Here is a 28,000-nt window from a genome sequence, read left to right as displayed (position 1 = left end):
TTGGTTTACTGAATCAATGGTTATTATGAGATTGAAGAAAGCCAATACAAAGGGATGTTCTGCTTTCTGCCCTTTTTCTGAATATACTGTGTTTTGAAGGTCACTTGAGTTGTCCCACTGATGGTTGGAAGCCACAATGCCACAATGGTAATCTGGAAGGATCTCCTTTGCAATTGTCTAGAAGCAATCTGTATCACCCTGAAGATTAAATAGTTCTGCTCAAATTATTCTTTGAAGATTGTGAGCATCATGTTGTCTCTGAGGTCACTGAAATTTTTCATTCTGTCAAAGTTACACACAGAGGGTGTTTGTGTCTTGAATATCATTTTGCCTCCTCTATGATTCAATACTTCAACTGCATCATTGTCATTTTGGACCTGATTGCCACCAGTTTTTACTTTGATCATCACCTAGTCTATTTCTGATTGTAATATGTGGGAGGTTTCTCAACAGGGGCATGCCCACCATGGAATTCTCATCGAGTAGTTCTAAAAAATGCTGTTACCAATAGATGTTGATACTTACCATGTCTTTGAGGAGAGTCTTGCCATCTTTGAGTGTTAATGGTCCTTGTGTTGAGAGTTTCTAGCTCTCATTGGCTAACTTGCAAATGGTATCCATGTCATGGATGGTAATGTTGAGCTGAAGTCCCTTAACTGTCTTTATCTATTATTTGTATTTAAAGTATCAGTTTCTTCGAACTTCAGCTTTGGTTGTTTGATGTGTGGATGTCTTTTTAGTGACATTTGAATTCTGTGGCCAGGTTTAAAATGTTCATGATGTACAATAGATGAATTTGCATATTTCTGTGCTATTCCCATGAAACCAAGCTTGGTATCTTTTAGGACTGTACCAAGGACATTTTTGGCATGTATGGATTGCAAATCATTTTGGACATTGAACAGTACTATGACTTTGCACTGTGGTTTCTAACTGATTTGGTCTTTAAGTTATTTAAGCTTGATGTTGTTCAAATTATCAGGTACCTCTAACTTCTGTACCTGCCATGGCTATCAGAGACTTTTGGTTAGGCTCTCAGGGACAAATACTGTGAAAAAGATACCAGCAATCATGACCAAAACATAGTACAGTTAATGTTCACATCTTTTTGATCCCTGGTCCTGACAATCACATAATCTATTAGGGATAGTGCTTCAATCTTGGATGTTGGCAGAATGTCTTGAATGATAGTGATCATAAGATCACGTTCAGTGCAGAGTGTAAGGAAACACTGTTGGATTTCCAATTCCATGCTTTCAAATGGTGTTCAATCAAAGGGTGTGAATGTCCTCTACCTTGGCAATGACATTTATGAGAATTATGACCCTTGACTGTGGTGGTGTAGCTGCCAGATTTGGAGAAGAAAGTTGCTTTCACTTTGTTTTTAGAGTACAAGCACAAATGACATTGACCGCCTTTGAGCTGAAGTTGATTCACAGCAATAAGTTTGTGATGTCCCTTTATGAGTTCATTTTTGATCACAAAAAACTCCAAGAATTATCCATTGCTCTCATCATTTGTCTTTCCAAACAAAAGTGTCACCATTTCAGTTGCTTTGATCTCTACCTCATCCTCTTTACTCAGGCATGGGAGCTTGTAAGTCACTGACACTCTTCTCGCTTAGGTTATTCTGTGTCATCCATAACAACTGAATCTTGACTACTTTAATGAGCTCTGACTGATGGTGGGTGATTTTGCTAGATTTTACAGCTAACTTTGGAATGTAGTAGGTTATTAGGAAGGGTCACTGGACTCAAAATGTGAACTCTTCACAGTTGCTCCCATACCTGTAGAGCTTTTCCAGCAGCTTCTGTTTTTGTTTCTAATTTACAGCGTCCACTGTTCTTTCATTTTTTTTAGGATCAACTCTTCATCTGAGTTCCTTTTCTAGCCACTTCCCAAAAGAACAGAGCTAATCCCTAAAAGAGCTGCCCCGATGTGGCACAAAATACTGATACACCCTTCTGCTTCAAATAAGAATGTTGTGGCTAATTGGTAACTGTGACCTTTGTTTCAGGTTGTGACCAGAAGCTTCCAGATACGAAGATCCCTGTTGCCATTAGCAAATTTTAAATAGATTTCAGGAACTGAGTTATTCATAGAAAGGCCTGTGGGCAATGTCTTTTAAAGCGGGAAATTTGTTGTACAGCAGGTCCCACATTGCCTGGCAATGATCAAGCCAACTTGTATAATTGAGGGCAACATTCGACTACAACATGTTGTCTGCTCTCACAGTCATTAGTCAATCCAGCTTTGAAGGGTTTTATCATGGTTTGATTTATTGATTGAAATGTGGATGAAATGTACATCTAATTCAAAGCAGATGGCAAGCTCTTCAACCTGAGACATTTGCTATCTTCAATTAAGGCATCAGAAATGGAGATATGTTAATAGCTGTTTGCTCATGTCTGTGCCTTCAAGTTCCATTCTGAGCATAATCTTTAAAGGAGCATACACTACATTTCAAAAGTAATTGATGACTGTGGACAATGCATTAGCTTCATGCATACAGAGGAATTCCAGACATTGCCAGCAGATTCTGACTATAATTTACCAACAATAACTATGACACACAACCTTGAAGATTGTACAAAAACTTATATCTTGAAAGTATAATCTCCAGAAGTATCTGCATTGCTAGCATGATGGCAAATTAAATAGCCAGACCTAGCTCAGCATTTGCCAGTTTGCAAAGAGTCTGTGGAAGATAGGTGGCATTGATAAAAATTACTGTGTACAAAACTGTGTTTAGACCTGTCCTTCTATATGCTTGTGAAATATGGACAACCTATGACAGATATATTAAGCAGCTAAAAAGTTTCTGCATGAGATACATCCCAAACATGATTGGCATCAGGTGGGAGGACAGAATTCTGAACCCTGAGTTACTTCAAAAGTTGAAATGTTGGATGAAGCCACTCATGGTCAGAGCCCAGCTCAGGTAGAGTAGATATGTAGATGTTTGACTGATTTAAAACCCCTAAGTTGGTCATATATTCACAACTAAAACTTAGGCACCATCTGCAGCTGAGATGAAGTCCAAGGCCTCATTGGAGGCAAATCTTAGGAAATAAGGAATATCCACAACAGACTGAGGGAAAAATAGGCAATAGGCCAAAATACTTGGGAAGCAATCATAAGTATGGGAAATGTTTCCTTTGAACAATAAAGATTACTGACAGCAAAAGGACAACAGATAAGCTGGAAAGACTGGGCCTTCCCAACAAAATCCCAAAAATGTATTTTTGCCTGGGAGATGGAAAGCTATGCACTTCTGTATTCGGGCTTCACAGTTACATTAAAACCCATAACAGATCAATCTCTGCATGCAAGAAATAGCATTCTTTGATAATGAAGTGAAAATAACAATGATGAGCAACCTATTGAATTATGCCTATTGCTTGCTTTTCCACATGGTGCTATAAGGTGAAAGCACAAGCCTCTATCACACCCCAAATCATTCTGCTGCTGTGGTTTGTAAATGCTCATTCATCAGGCAAGATCTTATTTATGTTGCGGCTTGCCTCTGTATTTCAAGCTTATTCTGATCACTGCAATTCACACTAACTCACTTCTACTTGTGCTAGAAAAAAAAGTTGTGGAATTCTTTCAAAAATGAGAATGCTGAAACATATTTCCATGAGTTGATCCCAGTGGGAAATCTCATCAATTGGGATCAAATTGTAGGATTGTCCACAGTTTTCACATTTTAAAATTATGTAGTCAGGCCAGAATGTTTTTAAAGAATCCTGAGCTTTATGCCAAGATATATAAAAGCAAAGATGTAGCAGTAAATCTATATAAACCCTGAATAAGACCATGGATAGAGTGTTGTCAGCAGTTTTGAACTCTGCACGCTTGGAAGCATGTCGACTTAATAGAAGGTATGCAACAGATTTTCTACAGACCCTGCAATACAAATGTAAAGAAGGACATGAAAACTTGGAACAAAAACAGAAATTTCTGACTAAACTCAACAGATCTGGCAGCATCTGTGGGGAGAAAACAGTTAGCGTGTAAGTCTGATGACTTTTCATCAGAAGAGATCATAGAAAAAGTTAAAATCCTGAAGGAAAGAAATGGGACACGATGGAGAAATGGGTCTTGATATCAACTTTGAGTTTTGTCAATTGTGTTATGTGACAAAAGTAATTTCAGTATTCAGTATTCCTGTGATATTTTAAAATTGCCATTTGATTATCATTTCACGTCTGTATTTGGCATCGATTGTGCAACATTGGACATGCGGTGTGGCCACCTGATGTCAATTCAATTTCAGTACAAACTTTCCTCACACACCTTAGCCACCCAAACCTCTCTCCAGACCAATGCTCCCCACCTCATTGAGGCCCACTCGATTGGAGGATTTGTTTAAAAATATAGATTGGGTTGCAATCTTCAGGTTTCTAAATTATCAAGAACAGGTGAGAATGAAGCCAACAACAATGATAACTTGTATTTATAGATAACATTTTTTACGCACCATTCATGAATGTGGGCATTGCTGACTTGCATTTATTGACTATTCTAATTGTCTTGGAGAAAGTGGTGGTGAGCTGTCTTCTTGGACTGCTGTTGTCCTTCAGGTGTACAGACACCCACAATGCTGTTGAGAAGGGAATTCGAAGGTTTCAACCCAGTGATAGTGAAGAAACAGCAGTCTAATTCCGTGTCAGGATAATGTGTGGCCTGGAAGAAAACTGACAAGTGGAGTTGTTAGTATGTATCTATTGGCTTATCCAGCCTCTCCTCCAAAACAAGGTGACAATCCACATAAAGGAAGCATGGAGAAGGAACTGGAGAAAGGAATGCCAATAATCTCAAGACCACGGACCACTTCAACCTCCCAGAAATACCTGCCAAATGTTTGGTTGGAGATGTGGCTCTAGGATCAGGCACAACAGCCATGCAAATACCCACAGAATCCATGTTGACAATGTGGTGCTGGAAAAGCACAGCAGGTCAGGCATCATCCGAGGAGCAGAAGAATCTACATGTCGGGCATAAGTGCTTTTCCAGCACCACACTCTCGACTCTAATCTCCAGCATTCGTCACTTTTTCCCACAGAATCCATGACCAGTGACAATGAATTGCCTTGCTCAGTAATCATACTCAATAGTGAGTGATTGCTGATAATGATTGCCTTATTGTTCTCAATGTTAGAAGTCATGAATTGGAAGTTGAGGTTTGGCTGAGTTACTACAATGCTTCCTGTAGAGGATACACACTGCTGCCATTGTTGATTGATTGGTGAAGAAAGGAGTGAACATTCAAGATTGTGGCTGCAGTGCTGATCAAACAAACGGTTCAGGCTTGGATAATATTGAGCTTCTTGGGTATTATTGGAGCTGTACACATGAAGACAAATGGAGAATATTCAATCACCCTCATGATTTATGCCTTATTCAGAATTCCTAACTTCTGACCTGATCTTAAGATCATAAAACAATAAAACATAGGAGCTGAGATTGACCATTTAGCCTGCTTTGCCATTCAATAGAAGTATGGTTGATCTGATAGATTTAGGTTAGGTGATCTAATACCCCCCCAACATCAAATTCTCGCCTTTTCCCCATAACACTTGATTCCTTTCCAAATTAAAAATGTCTATCTCATGGATACAGAACTACTTATTTGCCATACTTTGCTTGTTTAGTTCGGATGAAGGATCACTGAAGTCGAAATGTTAACTCTGTTTTCTCTCCACAAATGCTGCCAGGTCTGCTGGGTTTCTCCAGGAATTTTGTTATTCATTTGTTTCCGATCTCCAACATATGCAGTTCTTTGTTTTCTTTTTTTGTTTTATATTGGAGGAGCACAGATTCCTGGGTGGGTTGCAGGTCTGGAGGAAATTACAAAGGTGAGGTCATGAAAGAAATTGAAAACAAGGATGAGAATTCTAAATTGTGACGTTGCTTCACTCGGGGCCAATGTAGTTCAGAGTGCACAGGCGTAATGCGTGAATGTCACTTCGTTCAAGGTGGGACATTGGCAGCAGAGTTTTGGATGTCTGGAAGTTGATGGGAGGTGGCACATAGGACACAGGCACATTGTAATAGTCATGTCCAAAGTACAAAAGGCATAAATGATGGTTTCCGCAATTCATGAGCTGAGGGAAGGATAGAATTGAGCAATGTTATAGAAGAATAACTAAATGGTCTTAGTGATGACATGAACATGTAGTTGAAAGTACAATGTGAGATCAAATATGATATTTAGATTACAAATAGACTGATTTAACCTCAAACACTTGCAAGGGGGGGGGAGGGAATTCAGGTCAATGATTAGGAAATGGAGTAGCTAGCAGGAACCAAAAACAAATGTTCTGGCATCTCAATATCGAGCTGAAGGCAATTTCTGTTCTTTCAATAAAAGAAGTGAGGTAAGCAGTCTGGGTATGTGCCATTGTGGATATGGAAACATTATCTGCTGTCGATGAAATGCTTTACCTCAAGCCTTGACACTGAGAAAGAATGTGTAATGCTTTGAATGTTATTCTGAAAGGTACACTAGTTCCTAACTTAAGTTTGTTCATGCAAAATGGGTCCCAGAAGAAGTGTGTGCAAAGGTGAAGGGTACATTTACGTTTGTCCTCAAACCATTTACATCCTCCTCAGTTGCACACAGGGACAAAGGATTTGAGTAAGTGCAAAGGTAATCTCATTGCAGGTGGGGCAGCATTTGCTAGTGATTTCCTAGGCTGAAATATTGTTAACCTGCTTTGACACATTCCCAACAGCAAGACAACTCACTCTTCACCATTAAAGAGAGCAGTGTTGCCCCAGTTTTCCAACTGTTCTGTTGTAAACAATTGGTTTGCTATTCTGTCACCACAGAACTTCCTAATGCATTTAGATTTTATTTAAGGTGCCTTCATGTGCAGAAGAATTGACCTTTTGATCATGCACATTTGCTAAAATATTTTTGTTTGGTAGTTAGGTATTTGTGCTGTTATTCTTTATTTGTTTCTGTAGTCATGTTTCTTATTGTGTGTTTCACAATATGTGACAATTCTCTATAGCTTTAATTTGACTTTCCAATTTACTAATGGTTTAACTTTTGTGATCCTTTTACTTCTGCTTTCATCATTGGATCTGCTACTGACAGTCTTTTAACATTAATCTCCAGGTAGCAACCAACACAGTTCTATCAATGGTGACACCTCTGTTACAACTGGAAGCCTTCTGGATGACCATCATTGGCACTCAGTGATCATTGAACGCTATGGACGCAATATCAATTTTACGTTAGACCGAGAGACTCAACATTTCAGGACTAATGGTGAATTTGACCACTTGGATCTTGACTATGAGGTAAAGAATCATTGAGTTTTGAATAAAAACAGAAAATCCTGTAAATATGCAACATTTCAGGCAAACAAAGATAAGTTAATATATTCTGCATAAGTTTGCTTTGAACTCTTTCTCTTAACATTGGCATTTTCATTTTAAAACCTAAATCCTGCAACATGATCTGTTTTCATATTTGACAAAAAAGGATAAAATGGCAGAGCTAATACAAACAAACTTCTCTATGATCAAGATATTTTCTAGATGACCTGAGAACTCCCATGTTTTCAAAATATTTGGCCAATCATTGATCTCAGGAAATTACAACAATAAGAATAATACAATAAGAAGTAATTCCCATGTTTTTGAGCCAAAGTAATACATTCAGCATTGTATCTATGGAAAATATAATTTCCTTCTTTATTGACATAAGAGATCACAATATGGTGTAAAGTATGATGCAAGGAACAAATTTATTTGTCTGTTCAATAGTCATTCATATCAAAACCAATTCACTCTATTTAAAACACTCTGAGATGTTTGAATATCATCATAGAGAGATAATGTAGATGCAAATAAGGAACAACCTCGATTATCTGAACATCAATTATCCCAATTTCGGATTATCCAAATGAGATCGCAAGGTGCCGTAAAAACGCTATCCGTTATCCAAACAAGCCATTATCTGAACTCTCAGTTATCCAAACAAAATACTCCCCACCCGTCTTGTTTGGATAATTGAGATTGTTCTGTGCTTCGTTTATAACTTACTTTGAACAAAATAAAAAAACTAATATTGAGCAACAATTGCAAACTTTTCATATAATTCGCATTCTTAGCTTAATTTCATCAGAAATCTTGAGAAATGATGTGTCATTTGTGGTTTCCAGCAAATTTTAGCTGAACAGAAACCTGTTATTCTTCTGACAGATTGGTACCAATGCAGTTAATGGACACTAGGGAGTGGTTTCACTGTACTACGACTCATTTCCATCTTTCCGAGCACTAGATTTAAATCGCTTTCCCTGGGCGGTAGGGGGAGGGACAGGAACAGACTGCATTGGCATTGTGGTATTTATTTTCTTTGCTGTTCTCTAGTACTGTCTTTTACATGCGCAGGTACATAAATTTTCACACTTGCATGCCTACAGGGAGAAAAGCTACTGCAATGATTCTTGATTAATGAAACTAAGGGAAATTCACGTCAGCTACTTCAGGGGTTTAAAGAGATGTGAGCTGAGTGATGGGTTCTTGAAAGAAGAAATCAAAGCTTTTCCACACCATAATTGTGAAACTTTTACCATAGTCTTATGTGGTTGGTGCTGTGCTACATACACATGGGAGCATTATTGACAAATCTTGTGCTTCAGCATTCTGCTCACCTTACCACTAAATTGTGCATGCTGACTTCCTACATTTTCATTATATAGCCAGTTGAGTGAAACTTGGGTGAGCAAGTAGTGAAAAGCTTAAAAAGGAGGTGGGTATTGCAAATTCCCATAATTCATGCACCTTTCCTATCCGTCTTGGGTTTTGAATCCAACAGAACTATTAACATTGCACTCATATGCTGTAGGCTACAACCAACTCTTAGAATTTTGAAAGACCTCATTGTTTTAATAAAGAATAGATAATATTGTTACAAACAAACAATACTGACAATACTATTCCTGGTGTATGATGGCTTGTCATACCTATTTATGCTGACATCCTGCCTATCTTGATAACAAAATAAAGACCTGTTCATTCTTCTCCTTCCCTGTTCAATTTTGCCTCGTATCCCGAAATCGACATAGGTGTTGCCCTGATAAGTTGATAATCAGTCTTTGTTATACCAAATGATACCAGTTGAAAAATCCCTGCATTTTTTGACATTTTCTGCTTTTAAAATGGCAGGCAAAACCCAGATGTGGGAGCACAGCCTCAATTTTCTGCAAATTATTTTTATGCTGTTTGGGTGTTAGCAGGAACATGAATTCTGATTTCACCAAAGCATTTTAAATGAAGAATATTGGTTAGATCGACAAACTGTCTCTGAGCCCATAGATATTGACTTAAATATAATTTGAATTTTTTTTTCAAAAGTAGCCTGGTTATTGTAGGATTTGCTGGAGTTGCTGATGGTAAAGTTAATTCTCTTTTCAAACATTTTGCTCGGAGAACGTTTTTTTTCAGCCATCAAGTACAACCAAGAATGACATGACCAGAGTTGATAATGGAAGATAATAAATTTATAACATTATAAAGATCAAAAAGACCAAAGAAAATTTACAGCCCAGGAATGGGTACTTCAGCCTTTCAAGCCTGAGCCGAAGCCAAATCCACTGTCTAAACCCTGTCACTCAATTCCTCAGCACCTGTATCCCTCTGCTTCCCACCTACTCATGCACCTGTCCAGATACACCTTAAATGAATCTACCGTGCCTATCTTTACTACCTCTGCTGGCAATGCGTTCCAGGCACCTACGACCCTCTGTGTAAAGTACTTGCCACGTGTATCCCCCTTAAACCATTCACCTCTCACCTTGAAAGCATCACCTTTCGTTACTGAATCCTTCACCCTGGGAAAAAGCTTATCTCTATCTACCCTGTCTATATCCTTCACGATTTTGTAGACCTCAATCAGGTCCCTCCTCAATCTCCTTTTTTCTAATGAAAACAATCTTAACCTACTCAACCTCTCTTCACAGCTAACACCTTCCATACCAGGCAACATCCTCATAAACCTTCTCTGCACCCTCTTCAAAGCTCCAAAATGTCCACGTCCTTTTGGTAATGTGGTGACCAGAACTGTACACAATATTCTAAATGCGGCCAAAGCAATGTCTTGTACAATTTTAACATGACCTGCCAGCTCTTATACTCCGATGAAGGCAAGCATACCATATGTCTTCTTCCTCACTCTATCCACCTGTGCAGCAACCTTCTCCCAAGGCTCTTCCGTTTACTTTATAATTCACTCTAGCATTAGACTTCCCAAAATGTATCACTTGACATTTGCCTGGATTGAACTCCATTTGCCACTTCTCCAGCCAACTCTCCAGTCTATCTATATTCTCCTGCATTCCTTGACATCCCCCTATGCTTTCTGCCACTCAACCAATCTTCGTCTCATCTGCAAACTTGCTGATCATACCAACTGTGCTCTCTTCCAGATCATTTATGTATATCACAACAGTGGCCCCAGCATTGATCCCTGTGGAACACCACTGGTCACCTTTCTCCATTTCGAAAAACTCCCTTCAACTACTACTCTCTGCCTCCTGTTGCTCAACCAGTTCCTTATCTACCTAGCTAGAACACCCTGCACACCATGTGGCTTCACTTTCTCCAATAGTTTACCATGGGGAACCTTATCAAACACCTTACTAAAGTCCATGTATATGACAGCTACAGCTCTTCCTTCATCGATCAACTTGGTCAATTCCTCAAAGAATTATAAGTTTATTATGTATGTAGTACAGGATTTTTTTCCTTTTCTAATTACTTCTGTATTTAACTGACATGCTGTAAGATTTTATTTAAAAAATCTTCAATTCTGCTTTTTCATGTGTACAATGTAAGATGCCATTTCATTTATTCTTCAAGCTCAGTTTTGGAGGAATGCCATTTTCTGGAAAGCCAAGTTTCAATGGAAAGAATTTCAAAGGCTGCATGGAATCTATAAATTATAATGGAATTAATATCACTGACCTTGCCAGGAGAGGAAAACTAGACACATCTAAAGTGGTAAGATCATTGATTTGGCAATGAGTGAAGTTTATATCGATATATCTATGATGACGTGACTGAGTTAGCACCAAATGGTCGAAAACAAGGTTCTGTAAAATGAAGAACATAAAAACATAAATTGATAATCAATTCACATTAGTGGTAAGGACAAGTACTAGAGATTGTAGATTTTTTTTGGTAGTTTCTATCATGCTCTCCCTTCCTTTATGACAAGAGCTGTTTCTATATTGATTATGCATTTTTTTCTTTTGTGTAAAGCAATTTGATAAAAGTTTTAGATATTGCCAGATTAAATCATTTCTGTATGTTACTTTCTGTATAACAGGCCATTGCTCAGTTATGATACATCAATCTTAAATGAAATCTTTACTATCAAGTTATTACATTTTTCTCGAGTCTCATTTAAAATTTCACTCTTTTGCCAATTGACCTCCTCTGATATATCCATCCATACTTTCACTGAACATATGAATACTGATCTCTCCCCACGTTGATACAAAAACCTCTTTGCAAGTGCACTACTACAAAATACAAAAGAGCAGTCAAAATTGACTGGCCACTGATCTCCCTCCTCTGCTTATGGCAAGCAGCCATCCTTCCTTTTTCACATCTTTACTCTCTTTTCAGTATTGCAAGACTTAATTCCTGAAAGTTTAAGCAAACATATGTCTGCCTCTTGCCTTGTATAGCACACTAAAGGTTCAGTATTCTGTGCTATCACTTCAATTTTGTTTATGAAGTACATTCTACAGGAATTCAATTTTCAGTTGATATAAACATTTCAATGTCATTTTCAAAGATGCTTATAATCAATAACAGGGGCCCTCGTGTGGTACTGTGGTGGTGTCCCTATCCCTGGAGCAGGAGGCCTGTGTTCAAGTCATACCTGCTCCACTTGTTGTAATAACATCCGTGAACAGGTTGACGAGAAAAATAGCTTACAGCTTTTACAGATTCTTGCCTCCTGCCTCCTCACTGGATCAGGAAGTCAGTTCAGCTGAAATGAGAGGTTGGCATTTTTGCCAACAAGTGCAGGCATTATGGCACCGATATCATCATTGTGCACCCAATGAATGTTCAGCCACACCTGGCACTTCCTTCCCAATCCACTCACTGCTCCTCTCACTGCTCTGTTTACTACTTCTCTGACTGTCCTGCTCCCAACCCTATCTCTCACATTCTTTATCTCACCATCTGTCCTGCTCTTTCACTCATTAGCAATGGAACATAGTGAGGGAACAGAGTAGTGAGCAGGAGGGAGTCCGTGAATTGTCAGCAGCCAATGAAGTGTTAAGTAGGGTGGCCAAGTATTAGGAGAGGGGCAGTAAGCAATTTTTTATCCTAGGATTTGAATTGAATTGAATTGAATTGAATTGAAACACTTGATTTCTTTTTGTTTGTTAAAATATCTTTGCCTGTCTATTAATAATACAGACAGTCCAATTCTTTGTAGAAAGTTATTTGTGATGACAAAAGCAGAGATGTCACTGGTGCCATGACAGCATGGGTGGTGATTGAGCCTCCTGCGGCTGTGAGGGCAACAAATACAACTTTTCAAGAAATTACAAATTTGTCTTATCTGTACTATTTGGGTCAAAGATCATCACAGTGTCCTCAAGTCACATAAGATTCTATATCAGTGGAAGTTCTTTCTTGTTAGTATGAAATGGCTATCAGTTTGATATGTTGCAATGGATATCTCTGTTGATACAAGTCCATAAGAATGTAGTCTTTCACATAAGTTGCACTACTCTTGTTTTTTGCATAGTTGGTGATAAAGGAGACATGGTTCAAATGTTGATTCATGAATTATACAGTATTAATTTCTAAGTTAGCATGGAATGTTGACTTTGGGAGAATCATGGTTAATGTATATAATATTATGTTCTGTAGACAAAAGCAAGTAATTTGCAACCACAAGGTTTAGAAGTAACCTTTTTATAGCCTTACCTCTTATTAGTATAATTGGAGATTGGTCTCATGTTGAATTGAAAGCTAGCTATCATCAGTGATAATAAATCCAGCTAGCTGCAGGATATGAACAATACACAACCCACTCATTGTAGATTTCTCTAATATAAAATTATCTCTAACACAAGACAGTTTGCTGCTGCTTCATCCCAGCAATGCTGAAACTGTGAAAAGAAAACTCCATCTATGAGGTTTTCAAATACTGCAGATGGTTTAGAGCATCACATTACTGCTTTCTGGAAGGAATTGTTAATTCCTCTCCTTGGGCATAAAGACTTCCATTATAACAATAGATTTTTAATCTAATCCAACTGCCAGTTCCTCAACTAACTTTTGGTAGAACATGTTATATCTTCTGTTCTCAATAACAGTTCCGATAGAATAGCTCTATAAAGTGCCAGCAGTATTTTTTTTAAAAATCAGTCTTCGTTAACATAGCCTTCAGTCGGCTATTATAACAGAACAATGTGACATCCATACTGCTGATACAAGTACCATTTTAAAATGAACAGCTGGAACTGTCTTCACTCAGTAATCATTACTAATCAGGTCAACAAGGAAGCACAGAAAAACATCAACGACAGATTGTTTTCCATAAAGTACAAGCTGTGAAAAATCATTTTCTTGTTGATTTGAGTCTGCTCCATTTAAATGCCTGGAGCGTGAGCAGTTTGTTGTTGTGCAAAACACAAGTGTTGAAATTCAATTCTGGATTATTATGTAGATATTGCTTTTGTATGCAATTATACATTGCAAATATGTTGTGCTGCAAGTCAATTTTGTTAACATTGTCATCATGTACTTCTTTGAGGGAGGAGGCATTATAGTGGTAATGGCACTGGACTAGAAATCCAGAGGCACAAATTAATGCTCTACAAAATCTAGAGTGGTAGATGGTGAAATTTGAATTAATTTAATAATCTTGGAGTTAACAATCTAGTGTAATACCGACTGGAAAACCATTGTTGGTTGTCATAAATATTGTAAAACCCCATCCAGTTTCCAAATGTCTTCCAGAGGAGAGAATGAAGACGTGCCTGGTCTGGCCTACATGCAATTCCAGATGCACATCAACATGATTGGTTCTTAAGTACCAAATGAAATGGCCTCAAAAGGTAGTTAGCTGCATCTAACCACTGCAAATTCTAACAAAATGAACAAAAGCAGATGTTCCAACTTGGTACGAGAAATTACATCGGCAAATTGAAACCTGTCCATCAGACAAAGTCTTCCTCATCAATATCTGGTGCCTTGAGTGTTGTGCTGCAGACTAACAGCAGCCAAATATAGTTATCTTATCAGATTATACCTCATAGACAAAGTCCCAGATGCCATTATCATCCGTGGGTATATTTTTTTCTCTTAGTGGCAGGGCACACCCACCAGAGGTGGTCACGCAGTGGTGTGCAATAGGGAGAGAGTTGCCCAGGAGTCCTCAACATTGATTTCAGATCCCATAAATTCTAACATCTCATGCCATCAGATCGCACATGCAAAAATAAACTTGCTGATTATCGCAAAAACAATCAATACCACACTAACCTTTTTCCACTGCTCCACTATCCGCCTCAACCCACTCCATGTTGATCAACAATTAAAAGATGCAATTAAGGTGCCAAGGACACAGAACATGCTCTGGCTGAGGGGGCATCAAATATCACCAAGAGTAATTGGTACAACCACCAATAATTGAGTTGGCTGAGTCATAAAGGAAATGGTTCTAAGACTGGGTCTGTGGATGTTTATGAGGAAAGCTACAAAAAAAATTAACTTATTTTACCTTGGCTTCATAACAAATCCACCTGTTATACTGTCAGTGCCAGTATTGGTCGGAGTGACCTCCACAAAACGCTCGGAGATAAGGTCCCACTATTACATTGAGGATACCCTCTATCATTGTATGTGGCACAACTAGTTACGAAGTAGGATAAGATTTGGAATAGGAGTCCTGATGACCTGAAACATCGATTCCCCTTTTCCTCTGATGCTGCATGACCTGCTATGCTTTTTCCAGCTCCACTATTTATCCACTCTAGATTTGGAATACACATAGCAACTTGAAACAATAAGCCTCCACCAATTCAACTACAATTTGTAAGTTCTGGCATAGTACGTTCTCCATTCTACTATTACAAGTAGGGGAGATCAATGCTGGGTCAATGAAGAAGGCGATAAAGAAGGACATCCCAAAAACAGCATTAAGCAAACCAAAAAGTGATTTGTCAAACTGGTTAGCTACAACATTTGCATATGATAGATAAAGCTGTGATCCCACAATCAACAAATCAGATTCTAGCCCTGCAGTCTTGCCATTTTCTGTTGGGCTGTGGAGAATTAAATAGCTAACAGGAGAAGAAAGCTCTACCAATATCCCATTCCTCAACAATTTCAGGTCTCAGCACATCTCTGCACAAGACAAGGTGAAAGCGCTTACAACCATCTTCAGCCAGGCACGCCAAATGGATGATCCATATCAACTTCATCCTGAGGTCCTCACTGTCACTTGATGCAAGTCTTCAACCAATTCAATTCACTTCCTATGACATCAAGAAAAGTCTGAAGGCATTCATTCCTGAAAAGAATATGAACCTGACAACAATCCAATCCTGTTGATGATACAAAGTCCACCTCACAGCGTCTTATGGAATTATACCTTCTGGTATATCATCATCATCATCCATCATCCCTGGGTATATTCTGTCCCACCAGTGACTGCACAAACACACCAGAGGCGTTCACATAATGGTATATAGTAGGGAAGGCCTGACAACATCGTACTGAACACTTGTGCTTCAAAATTAGCCATGCTCCTCACCAAGCTGTTCCAGTATGCAAAAAGTCCTGCTCTCAAGTGGCACTTTGCTTCGTGATAATTGGTCAGTGATGCTCAGTTTTGGTTTTGTTCAACTTCTGACCTCATTACATCTTTGGTCCAAACATGGACAAAAGAAGTGAATTGAAGAGGTGAGGTAAGAGTAAGTGCCTTTGACCTCACAGCAGCATTTGACAGAGTATGGCATTAAGGATCCCTCACAAAGCTAAGTCAACTGAAGTCAGGGGAAACCTATGCACTCTTTAGAGCCATACTCAGGACAAAGGAAGATGGTTATAGGTGTTGGAGATCAGTTATCCATAACCCAGAACATCTCTGCAGGAGTTCCTCATGGTAATATTCCAAGCCCTATTATTACCAGCTGCTCATCAATCACCTTCACTCCATCATAACTTAAGAAATGGTGATATTTACTGATGATGCTCTATTGTCCAGCACCATTTGTGACTCCACAAATATACAAGCAGCTACTTTAATCGTACAGGACATGAGTATTACTAAAGAAAAGACACATTTTGATTAAGTTTTTCATCTTGTACTCAACATAACAATTTGCAAGAAACACTAAAAGGGAAAATAGTGTTTATACAGTTTGAGAAGTGAGTGCTGATTAATTTGTAAGTACATGCTGATTGGCAGAGGTTTTACCATGGGGCATGTATCCATTGGATGATGACTGATAGTTAACTACCACACTTTGTTTATATTTAATCCAGACAAGTTTACTCTAGTCGAAGCATTGCATTGAGAAATGAACCAGAAAATGACTGTCAGCTGTTTTATTGAAACTGTTCTAAAATATGTACAAGCCCTTTCTGTCTGCAAGGAACAGAACCTTGTGTATTATTATATGTAGCCTTCAGAACATGTATGCATATCACACTGCGCACCCAACTGACAATTCTAAATGATCAGTATAATTATTAGCATGCTCAAGATTATTTAGAACTCTTGTCCATTGAAGGAATTGAATTGAATGTTGTGCACTGTCCTTTAAATTATGCATGCATAGGATAATTGAATACAGTCGGTATGTTGCCTGTTGTGAACAGCCAAAGGAATATAAGATCCATCAGTTTTAGGGATGCAAGTGCATTGTACCGAGCATCGCACTGACATCGAAGTATGATAGGCAAAATATCTTTTTGAAAAAGGGAAATCATGTTTGACTGACTTATTGGAGTATTTTAAAGGATTCGCTAGTGATAAGGGGAGCTCCAGACTTGTGTTTCCATAAGGCATTTGAAAGGTGTCACATATCACATTATTCTGCAAAGTAGGAGCTCCTAATGTAGTGAGTAACATATTAGCATATATAGAAGAGAGCATTGCTGGCAGAAAGTAGAGAGTGTGCACAAATTTATCTTTTTCTGATTGGACAAATATTGACAAGTGCAGTACCAAACAATTTACATCAATGACTTAGATGAGGGGAGTGAAGACTTGGTAGCTAATTTTGGAGATGACTCAGATAGGTAGGTAAGTATATTGTGAGGAGAACACAAGCATATTAAGACAAATATAGAGAGGCTAAGTGATTGGGCAAAAATCTGACCGATGAAGTATAATGTGGAATGTGTGAGGTTACTCATTTTGGCAGAAAGCAAAAAAGAAAAGCTTTACTTAATTGGAGAATGACTGTGGAATTCTAAGGTGGAAAGAGATCTTGGTGTTATTCAGCATGAGTCACAATAGGTTAACATGAAACTTCAACAAATAACTAAAACATTTAAGAGCATGCTGTCCTTTATTATGATTGGAATTTAACATACATTTGGAGAAAGGTCCAGTTTTGTGGTCTGCATAGGTACCAACAATATAGATGGAAAGATTAAAGAGGTTCTGCTGAGCAAATATGAGCAGCTCAGGGCTAAATTAAAAAGCAGACCAAAAAAGTTATAATCTCTGGATTACTACCTGACCCTTGAGCCAGTTGGCACAGGGTCAATAAACTTAAAGAGATAAATACCTGGCTCAAACATTGGAATGGGGGAAATAGGGTCACATTCATGCAACATTGGCACCAGGACTGGGGAATGAGAGAGCTGTTCCGATGAGAGAGAATCATGCTGGGACCAGAGTGCTGGAGAGTTGCATAATTAGGGCTGTGGATAGGGGAAATGGGGGCGGGGTTGCTTTGTTAGTAAGAAGTGAAATTATATAGTTGGCAAGAAGTGATACAGGATTAGAAAGCTTGGAACCTGTGTGGATACAGTTGAGGAACTGCAAAGGATAAAAAGCCCCTGATGGGAGTTATGTACAGGACTCCCAGCAATGGTTAGAATGTAGGGCAGAAAATACATCAATAGATATAAAAGGCATATAAGAAGGGTGCTATGAGAATAATCATGGGGGGCTCAATATACAGGTGGACTGGGACAATCAGGTTGGTGGCAGATCCCAAAGAAATGGAATTTGTAAAATGTCTCGATTTTTGTTTGAAGCAGAATTTGAGGGCTTGTCGTATGAGGAACGGTTGAGGACCCTGGGTCTGCACCCAATGGAATTTGGAAGAATAAGAAGAGATATTGAAATATACAGAATACCGGGAGGCCTAGAAAGTGTGGATGTGGAGAAAATGTTTCCACTAATAGGAGGCTTGGCACAGAACTCAGAGTGAAAGGATGACCCTACATAACCGAGATGAGGAGGAACTTCTTCAGCCAGAGGGTGGTGAATCTGTCGAACTCATTGCCACAGGAGGCTGTGCAGGCCAAATATTTGAGTGTATTGAAGACAGAGATAGACTGGTTCTGGTTTCGATAATAGGTCAAAGAATGTGGGGAGAAGGCAGGATTAACAACAGTGAGAAACAAATTAGGCATGATCAAATGGCACTCAAATGGCCTAATTCTGCTCTAGTATCTGTGGTCTTATGGTCTTCTGTCATCTTTCAGTTTTATAAAGCATTGGCAAACCAACATCTGAAATCTAAGAAACATTTTGGCTTTCCTTTCCAACTGCATTGGAGAACAGCTCAGAGAGGTTCTACTAGATTGATACCCGGACTGATTAGTTAATCTTATGGAGAAAAGTTAACCAGATTGGGCTTGTTTCCACAGATGTTTCGAAGAGCAAGGGAGACTTGAATCAAGTAAATAGGATTCTGAAGGATTGTTGTTGTGCAGAGGTACTGTTCCTAACTCTGAGCCAGGTGTCTTCACTCAAGTCCCACCTGCTCCAGAGGTGTGTCATAATAAGTAGCCTAGCAGTGTAAAATGAGTGCATATTCACTGCATTTCTATTGATATGCATAACCTATATAGTATTCATGTATTTGAAGGAATCCTTCATCATACAAGTGTATCACCTGGCAACTCATTGCTTTTCCATGTAGTTCCAGCAATGTGTATTTATGCTTGTTTTCAAGTAAGGTTGTCCAGTTCTGATGAGTGGCAAGTCCAATGGATATGAATTTGGACCCATAATTAAAAATGGCATATATTTTGTCAATATAATCACTGTTGTTAAGGATGTCAATTCCTGTTTCTTTGTCAAGTTTATTGATATGTATTGGCCTCGAAGTTTTGATTTGTTGCCAGATATTCTTGCTGTGTGAAAATTGGGTAAGTCACCCAGAACCCTCCCATATGCATGTTCTAGAACTGCTGGACATGTTTGCAAGGATTTGGCATCTTCACTGAATGCTGATTTGTGGCAGGATAGCTGGGAGCTTAGAACATTGAACTCAGAAAATACCTCTTCCCATTTGATATGGGACACAGTAGGCCAAAAGTGAAAGTAAGTGCAAGGAAAAACATCTTTATCCCAGAGACTACGTAGAGCAATATATGATATTTTTAGTGACATTGTTAATTGTGTTGCCAAAATACTTGTGCAGAAGTTAGCTTTCACATTGGGCATGTTTCAAGCAGCAGTTGCTTATTGTGTGGTCATTGATTGAAACTAGGTAGCAACATTGGGCATGTTTCAAGTTTTTAAAAATTGAAGAAATTTGCATACTACAGAACAAGTGCAGCTTAGGGCATAGCATAAAGTAGTAACCCTATTATCAAGTGTTGCAATCTTGTCTTTCAAAAAACAATTGTTCAATTATGGAACTGTGCCTCACCTTGGCATTCCCAATATGCATAAATATGAAAACTAGCACCACCTTGAGTTTGCCTATCATGCACATAAGTAATGTAGTATATAATTATCAGTGCCAATGTTGTGTTTGCTATGCAAGCCATATGTCACAAAGACTGGTGGACTGTATCAAACAGACATGGTACAGACCTAAGTCTGCTTGTCCATGCTGCAAAACTCAAAATACAGTGTCTAACATTAAATGTGTTTTACAAGTGGACATTTGCTAAATTATCCCAAGTGTGTTAAGACTTATGCTGAAAATCAATTTTGGATTGTTGGTTTGGCTCATAGTGTGATACATTATTTTGTACGGGAAGGTGCTTGCATTAATACAGAATGCCCTCTTCTTGTAGACAGAAAGAATAAGTACACACATTGTTGTTTCAACTCAATAAAGCAGGTGACAGCTGACCCTGGTTCATTTCTCAAGCTAATGCCTTGACTAATTGAAGTCAATCTGCCTGGTGTAAAATTTAAATAAAGCATAGCTCTTAACTATCAGTCATTATCGAATTGGTGCATTCTCCATAGCAATGCTTCTACAAATCATAGTCCTCATGGTAATGCATGTATTTTTTCTCTTATAGAGTGCATTTTGTGTTTTTCCCTTTATCTTTACTTCTAATATTGCTGGTGAATTATCCTGATGAATACAATATGAAAAACTTCGATATGATATTTCTTTTTACAGCAGTACTCCTCAAATAGTGAAGCAGTCCATGCCTATATGCAGCAAGACCTTGACAACATTCAGACTTGAGCTGATAGGTGATAGTTAACATCAGCATAATAAAAGTGCCAGGTAATGACAAAGTCAAACAAAAGAGAACTCCCTCCTTGAAATTCAATAGCATTATAATTGTGGAATTGTCCATTAACAACTAATGGTTATTCTTGGTCAGAAACTCAACTGGACAAGTCATATAAGTACTTAGCTACAAGAGCAATTCAATGCTAAGAACTCTCTGGTGAGTAACTTACCTCCTGACTTTGCAAAGACCATCCACCATCAAGACACAACTCAGGATTTTGATGCAATGCTCTTCACTTGACTGGATAAGTGCAGCTAGGAGAAAGTGAGGACTGCAGATGCTGGAGTACCAGAGTTGAACAATGTCATGCTGAAAAAATACAGCACGCCAGGCAGCATCCAAGGAGGGCAGCATCTGAAGAAGGGCTTATGACCGAAACATCGATTCTCCTGCTCCTCGGATGCTGCCTGGCCTTCTGTGTTTTTCCAGCACGACATTTTTTAACTCTGGATAAGTGCAGCTCCAACAACACTCAAGAAGTTCAACACTCATTAGCACTCCACTTGATTGGTATCACCTTAACCATTCACTTCCTTTATCACTTATTTGTAATGGCAGCAGTATCCACTATCTCCAAGATGCCTAACAGCAAATCCTAAGGATCGTTTGTCAGTACCCTCAAAAACTATGACCTCCATCAACTCAAGGACCAGGGCAGCAGGTGCATGTGAACGTAACTGCACTTTAGTTGCCTTCCAAGCCACACATCATCCTGACTTGGCACAATATTGCTTTTCACTGTTACATGGTTAAAATATTAGTAATCCTTCCTTAACAGTACTTTTGGTGTTCTATACTCTAAGGACTGGAGTGGTTCAAGGAGGCAGCTCATCCTACATTCCCAGAGGCAGTAAACACTGACCCGGCCAGTGATGTCCCCATCCCATAAATGAATAAATGGAAAAAGACATGCAGCTCATATATTGATGATGTGATACTGCCTGACTGCTGTTCTGTTGGTGAGGAACAGCACAACACCTTTACCACACTTTAAGTCTAGGAATGAGCCAGCTTTAAGTTACATGGATTAGCATTATCACTCATGTTTAAAATCACTTTTTAAATCTTGCAAAATCCTACCACTGTACTCCTTTAGAACAAAGAGCATAGAAGACAATGAAAACCTGGCATAGAACATGCTTGGCCAGTTGGCCTTCTGTGCTGTAACAATTCTGATTCTGTGAATACTATTTATTTTCATTGAGCAATAACATAGTGGAATGTTTGGGGCTAATTCATTGGCATGGCACCTAATATACCATGCCAACTTCATCATACTAACACTGTTCAACTTGGAAACTAAAACAAATGCCAGGTGAATTGGCTATGTTAAATTGCCCATAGTGTTCGGTGAATTAGTCAGGGGGAAATGGGTCTGGTTGGGTTACTCTTCGGAGGGTCGGTGTGGACTGGTTGGGCCAAAGGGCCTGTTTCCACACTGTAGGGAATCTAATCTAATCTAATCTAAAAAATGCCTTTGTTGAAACTGGCTTTTACAATTATTTATGCGAAGAAACATAAAAATGAATTGTATTCTATATGAACAAAAATAACAAATGGAAAATGAAGATTTATAACAATTGAGCACAAAGGGATGCATAGGTAATGAATAGAAGAAAACCTGAAAATATATTCAAATATATTGAAGAATAGTCACTATGAATTTTAGAAGGGAGAATCATGCTTGACTAAAGTTGTTGAATTTTTTTCAGAGGCAAAGAAAGAGCTGAGAAAGTAATGCGTGGATGTGATTTATATAAGCTTTTATAAGGCCTGAAGATCAATATTTAAGAGCCACAACCTCATGATTTCAGATGTGATGGATGCCGTAGGGGTAGAGTAGTTAGTTCATGCTGCAGATTTTGTAAGATGTGACAAGAGACCGGCTCGACCTCACACTGGAAGTCCCTCCAGAAAGCATGATGCAACTCGGACTCCACTGCAACCTGAACAAGTTCTTGTGCCCTAAAAATTGGCGACCATTGACTAAATTTTCCATCTTGGAAATGAAATGTCATCTAATCATTCTCATATAGTTTCCATGTGCACTAGTGTACAAAAGCTTTGGAGTCAGTAACAATGCACAACATTGAGATAGGTGATCAGTTGGTTTGCTTGTTATAGTTAGCCTGAGTTCTGCTTCTTGTTTAATGAGAATAGTCATTTAAAATATCTTTATATCATCTTCCATAACATTCGAACAGTTTGAAGTATTTTGCAGACTATTAAGTTATTTTGAAGCTTAGTCCCTATTGTAATATCGGAAACACAACAACCAATTTTCAGACACATGTTCCCACAAATTATTGACCAAAATACTGAGTGTACTTCTTCTGCTCTTCCTTGAGTTACTGCTATGGGATCTTTGAATAACTTAAAAGGGAAAATCATCTTAATTTAACATTTCTTTTGAAAGATGTCAATTTTTTCATGCTGCAATGCACTACCAAACCAGATTTGGTGTTCAGGTCTGAGCAGGAATTGAACCTGTAACCTCAAAAATTAGAAAGAAGAGTACTTCTAGCTGAGAGACTGCTGGAAGAAAAATGGAAGGAAATGAATAATTGATGTAAAATACAAAGGTGCTTGTGGGGAGAAAAGGTTTTGTGTAGAGGGCCATCAGCTATATTTAAATATCAATCCTTGTTTCTTATTTTTCTTTCCAGGGTAATCTGAGTTTCTCCTGTGTGGAATCTCGTGCTGTACCTGTGTTTTTTAATAGCAGCAGCTATTTGCTGTTGCCTGGACACATGAACCAGGACTTGTTTTCCATCAGCTTTATGTTTCGGACATGGAATCCCAACAGTCTACTTTTATTCAGCAAATTTGCCCCAGGTTATGGAATGGTGGAAATTAACCTCAGTGATGGAAAAATCAGCATTAACATCAGCATCAATCAGACAAAGATGAACAGCATTGAGATGTCTGCAGGTATGTGAAGAAACAAATAAAAACAACTGAAATTATGTGTGAGAATCACCCATGGGATCTCTGGCAAAGAAAATCAAAATAGAATCATAAATCTTTCTATCACATTTTATGTTTTTGCTGCTATGTTACAGTTTTATTAATGAAAACTGTAGGAAATTACTTTAGGACTCAGTGTGTACAGTTGTTGGACAGTAAAGATGATTATTTTTGGTATGAATCTAATTTAGTCTGTAGTTTGCAGTTAGTATTAACCTAAAATCTACAGATTAAATTCTGTAGATGCCAGTCTTAACCAAAGTTTTTTTTTTCAACAATTTCAGAGAGAAAGGGGCTCAAGAACCTGCCAAACTGGAGGATCATTAAATGAGTCCACTCGGCCTTTTGTCTTAGGAGTTTATGAAACTAGCTAACTTAGTGTGGTTTAGCATTCGCATAAGACAAATGGACTGCTGGGGTTAAGTACTTCAAAGAGTTAAGGGGAGGAAGAGAAGGAGATTTTGTGTTGCTTTTGTCTAATATTTTATAGCCTCCAGAAATATTTTCTTATCTGACTGCAGGAGGAGAAGCCAGTTAATTGGTGAATGTCTAGCAAGTGAAAGTTTATTCTATCTCTAATCATAACACAATTGGTAGAAAGGTTAATGAAATATGTAAAAAAATTATTTGAAGTTGAATACAATAATTAATTAGTTTATTAGAACACATTAAGGATTGCAAGACAGGTGATGTGTCATAATTACAGCATTTGAGATTTCCTAGATACCTATTTGATCCAGAACAAATATATCTGCGACAAGTTTGAGCAGCTACAGCTCAGACCTTATAAGCTGCACACTGAAATATAGACACTGTGACAAATCAGAGAGGGGGGCATTTTCCTGGTTTCTTAGTACCAGGAGATAGTCACAGCTCTTCAGGTTGAATAATCTGATTCAGTCAGTGTTAGGCACAAGAGAGTGTAACTCCAAGTGAGACAGCTAAGGGGATGCAGATGACAGGAACACTGGTGCGACAGCCTTCACAGTTGTACACAATTCACAGTTTGAGATTCCTTAAGCATGTCTAGAGGAGAGTGAGGACTTTAAGGGGGTGAACTAACTGACCATGACACTATGGTACAGAAAGCCACTTAAGAGGCAGAAATTAAGAAAGAATGTAGTGGCAGTAGGGAATGTTATAATGAGGGGGAATTGACATGACTACAGCAACTTCATGCCTCCAGGTGGCTGCTTTGCTTGCCAAGTGTTAGGATATCTGTTCAGGGCTGGAGCTAGGGGGTATTCGTGGAGTGCAATATGGGAGATTGAGTCATCGTGGTCCATGTAAATAGCATAATGCAAATCAGATTAGAAAAATGAAAGCACACCTCAAAACCTGATGTGGGAGAATTGGTTCTGGTTTGTGGGGCACCATCACTCGGGAAAATGGGATCTCTACCCAACAGCACAATGTCTATCTGAACTATGCTGGGGCCAATGTCTTTGCCAACCACATATCTAGGGAAATGGAGGTGATTTTAAATTGAATTGTGGGGGCAAGAGGTGACATTTGGGAAGATATACTGTATCAATGAAAGTCACTGATATGGGAGAGGTATTAATATGGAAATTGATAAACAGATAGTGAAGGAAGGGATAGAGTATGAACCGAAGAGTCATTCACTAATAAGACTAAAATTTACATGGAAAGTAAGGGATAAAATTTAAGGCTCAATATTAGAATGCAAATAACATCTGAAACAAAATGGATAAATTGACAGTCCAAACAGGAATAACTAAATGCAATCAGGCAGCCATTATAGAGTCATGGCTACAAGCGGACATTAGTTTGGACCTGAATTTTGAAGAGCACAGGACATTTAAGAATGACAGTAAAGTAGGAAAAGATAGGAAGCTCTGTTAGTTACAATTAACACAGCAGAAAGGAATGACCTAAGTTTAGGAAACCAAAATGCGAAAACAGTTTCAATAAAAATGAGAAAATATAAAGACCAATTGCCACTTTTGGGAGTAATGTATGGGTCCCTAACAGTAACCACAGGACAGGATTGGGCATAAAGGAAGGAATAATGTGAGTTTTCCGGAAAGACTCTGCAATACTCATGGAATCTTTAATTGCATATCAACTGGTCTTCAGTAAAGCAATCGACAAGGTTTCACATGGTAGACAAATTGGTAACGTGGGATTCAGGGTGACCTTGCCAATTGGACACATAATTGGCTTCAAGAGACAGACAATGCAGGTGAAGGGTTGCTTTCCATCTGGAGGCCTATCACTAGCAGTGCTCCACAGGGATTGGTTCTGTTTGTCATTTATATAAAGGAATTGGATGAGAATATAGAAGGCATAGCTAGTAAGTTTACGGATGACACCAAAATTAATGGCGTTGAGGTGCTGGTGTTGGACTGGGTGGACAAAGTTAAAAATCAAACAACGTCAGGTTATAGTCCAACAGTTTATTTGGAAGTACTGACTTTCAGGGTGCTGCTCCTTCATCAGGTAACTAGTGGGGCAGGATCATAAGACATAGAATTTATGGCAAAAGCTATCTGAGAAAGGAGCAGTGCTTCGACAGCTTGTACTTCCAAATAAACCTGTTGGAATATAACTTGGTGTCATGTGATTTTTTACTTTATTCTCTTGAATAATATCCATCAGGATCCAGGCACTTGTGTTCCCACTAACTATTTACTCAATACTCCCTCACTCGTAATTGTAATTTTTCCAATTTTCCCCTTCCCTTCCATTTCCTGATTTATTGGTGATTTATTTTTTCGTCTGGAGTATAAACAGATGCAAAATACCAGGTTAATTAACTTACTGCTTCATGATTTTTCATTATTAATTCTCAGGCCTGACTTCTTACAGGATAAAAGCTCACGCTGTTAACTCTTCTTTTGATATTTATTTTGTTTTTATATTTTTGGCTAGATTTCTCTTGTACAGCTAGCTATCTGATGAAGGAGCAGCGCTCTGAAAGTTTGTACTTCCAAATAAACCTGTTGGACTATAACCTGGTGTCGTGTGATTTTTAACTTTGTCCATCCTAATTCAGTACCGGCACCTCCATTTTCTAGAGAATAGATTAAATAGGTCGGAAAGATGAAATGAGTGATGGGACAAAGAGATTGGTGCTTTGACCTCAACTGTTTATTATAAACATGAATGTTTTAAATGAAGGGACAGAAGATATGGTTGGCAATTTTGCTGATGGCACGAAGGAAAATAAATTGGGAAGAGGACACAATAAGGTTACACAAGGATATTGTAAGTTAAGTGAGTGGAGAAAGATATGGGAAATTAAGTATAGTGTGGAAAAATGTGAAATCTTCCACTTTGGCAGGAAGGATATTACAAAGGCACATGATCTAAATCGTGAGGGATTGTGGAGCTCTGAGATCTCAAGGGATCTGGTGGCCTTGTGCATGAATCAAAGCAAACTGATATGCAGATACAGAAGGTAATAAAGAAGGCAGATGGAATTTAGATATTTTTTGGAAAAGTAATAGAGTATAAGAGTAGGGAGGTGTTGCTGCAATTGCATAAGGCATTAGTGAGACCACACCTGGAGTATTGCATATAATTTTGGACCCTTTATTTGAGGAGGAATATACTTGAACTGGAGGCAGTTCAAAGCAGGTTCACCAGATAGATCACAGAGATGTGGGGTTTTCTTCTGAAGTGGAATTGAATAATTTAGGCCTATACTGTCTGGGGTTTAGGAGAAGACAGGAAATTAGATTAGATTACTTACAGTGTGGAAACAGGCCCTTCGGCCCAACAAGTCCACACCGACCCGCCGAAGCGTATACCACCCAGACCCATACTCCTACATTTACCTCTTCACCTAACACTACGGACAATTTAGCATGGTCAATTCACCTAAACTGCACATTTTTTTTTTGGATTGTGGGAGGAAACCGGAGCACCCGGAGGAAACCCACGCAGACACGGGGAGAATGTGCAAACTCCACACAGAGAGTCGCCTGAGGCGGGAATTGAACCTGGGTCTCTGGCGCTGTGAGGCAGCAGTGCTAACCACTGTGCCACCGTGCCGCCCACTATGTAGTTGAGGTATACAAGAGGGTTGACAAAATAGACGTAGAGAGGATGTTTCCTCATGCAGGTCAGCCTAGAACAAGAGGTCATGCTTTTCAGATAAGAGGTATCAAATTTAATACAGGCAGGCAGAATTTCTTTCTCTCAAAGGGTCTTGGATCAGTGGAATCTATTATTTGATAGTCAGGTGGATGCTGGGACATTGAGTAAATTTGAGGAGACAGAGATTGTTAATGAGTAATTGGTTGTATTGCTAAGAAGAGCAGACAGGAAAGTGGAC

The 28,000-nt window shown here is 38.6% G+C and overlaps 1 protein-coding gene across 1 annotated transcript in view; it reads left to right on the top strand.

Annotated features, from left to right (window-relative positions):
• The window catches only part of LOC122550254 (contactin-associated protein-like 2), a 2,198,962-nt gene that overhangs the window by 1,168,911 nt on the left and 1,002,051 nt on the right, over positions 1 to 28,000 (top strand). Inside the window, exons 6-8 of the mRNA XM_043691007.1 lie at positions 7,130 to 7,314; positions 10,879 to 11,019; positions 23,397 to 23,661. Coding sequence (XP_043546942.1) covers positions 7,130 to 7,314; positions 10,879 to 11,019; positions 23,397 to 23,661 — 591 coding nt within the window. The remainder of the gene's footprint in view (positions 1 to 7,129; positions 7,315 to 10,878; positions 11,020 to 23,396; positions 23,662 to 28,000) is intronic.

This window comes from Chiloscyllium plagiosum, chromosome 5 (genome assembly GCF_004010195.1).
Source record: "Chiloscyllium plagiosum isolate BGI_BamShark_2017 chromosome 5, ASM401019v2, whole genome shotgun sequence".
Lineage (NCBI taxonomy): Eukaryota > Metazoa > Chordata > Chondrichthyes > Orectolobiformes > Hemiscylliidae > Chiloscyllium > Chiloscyllium plagiosum.
Note: the sequence above shows the minus strand (reverse complement) of the source record. Positions and strands in the feature narration are given on the sequence as shown.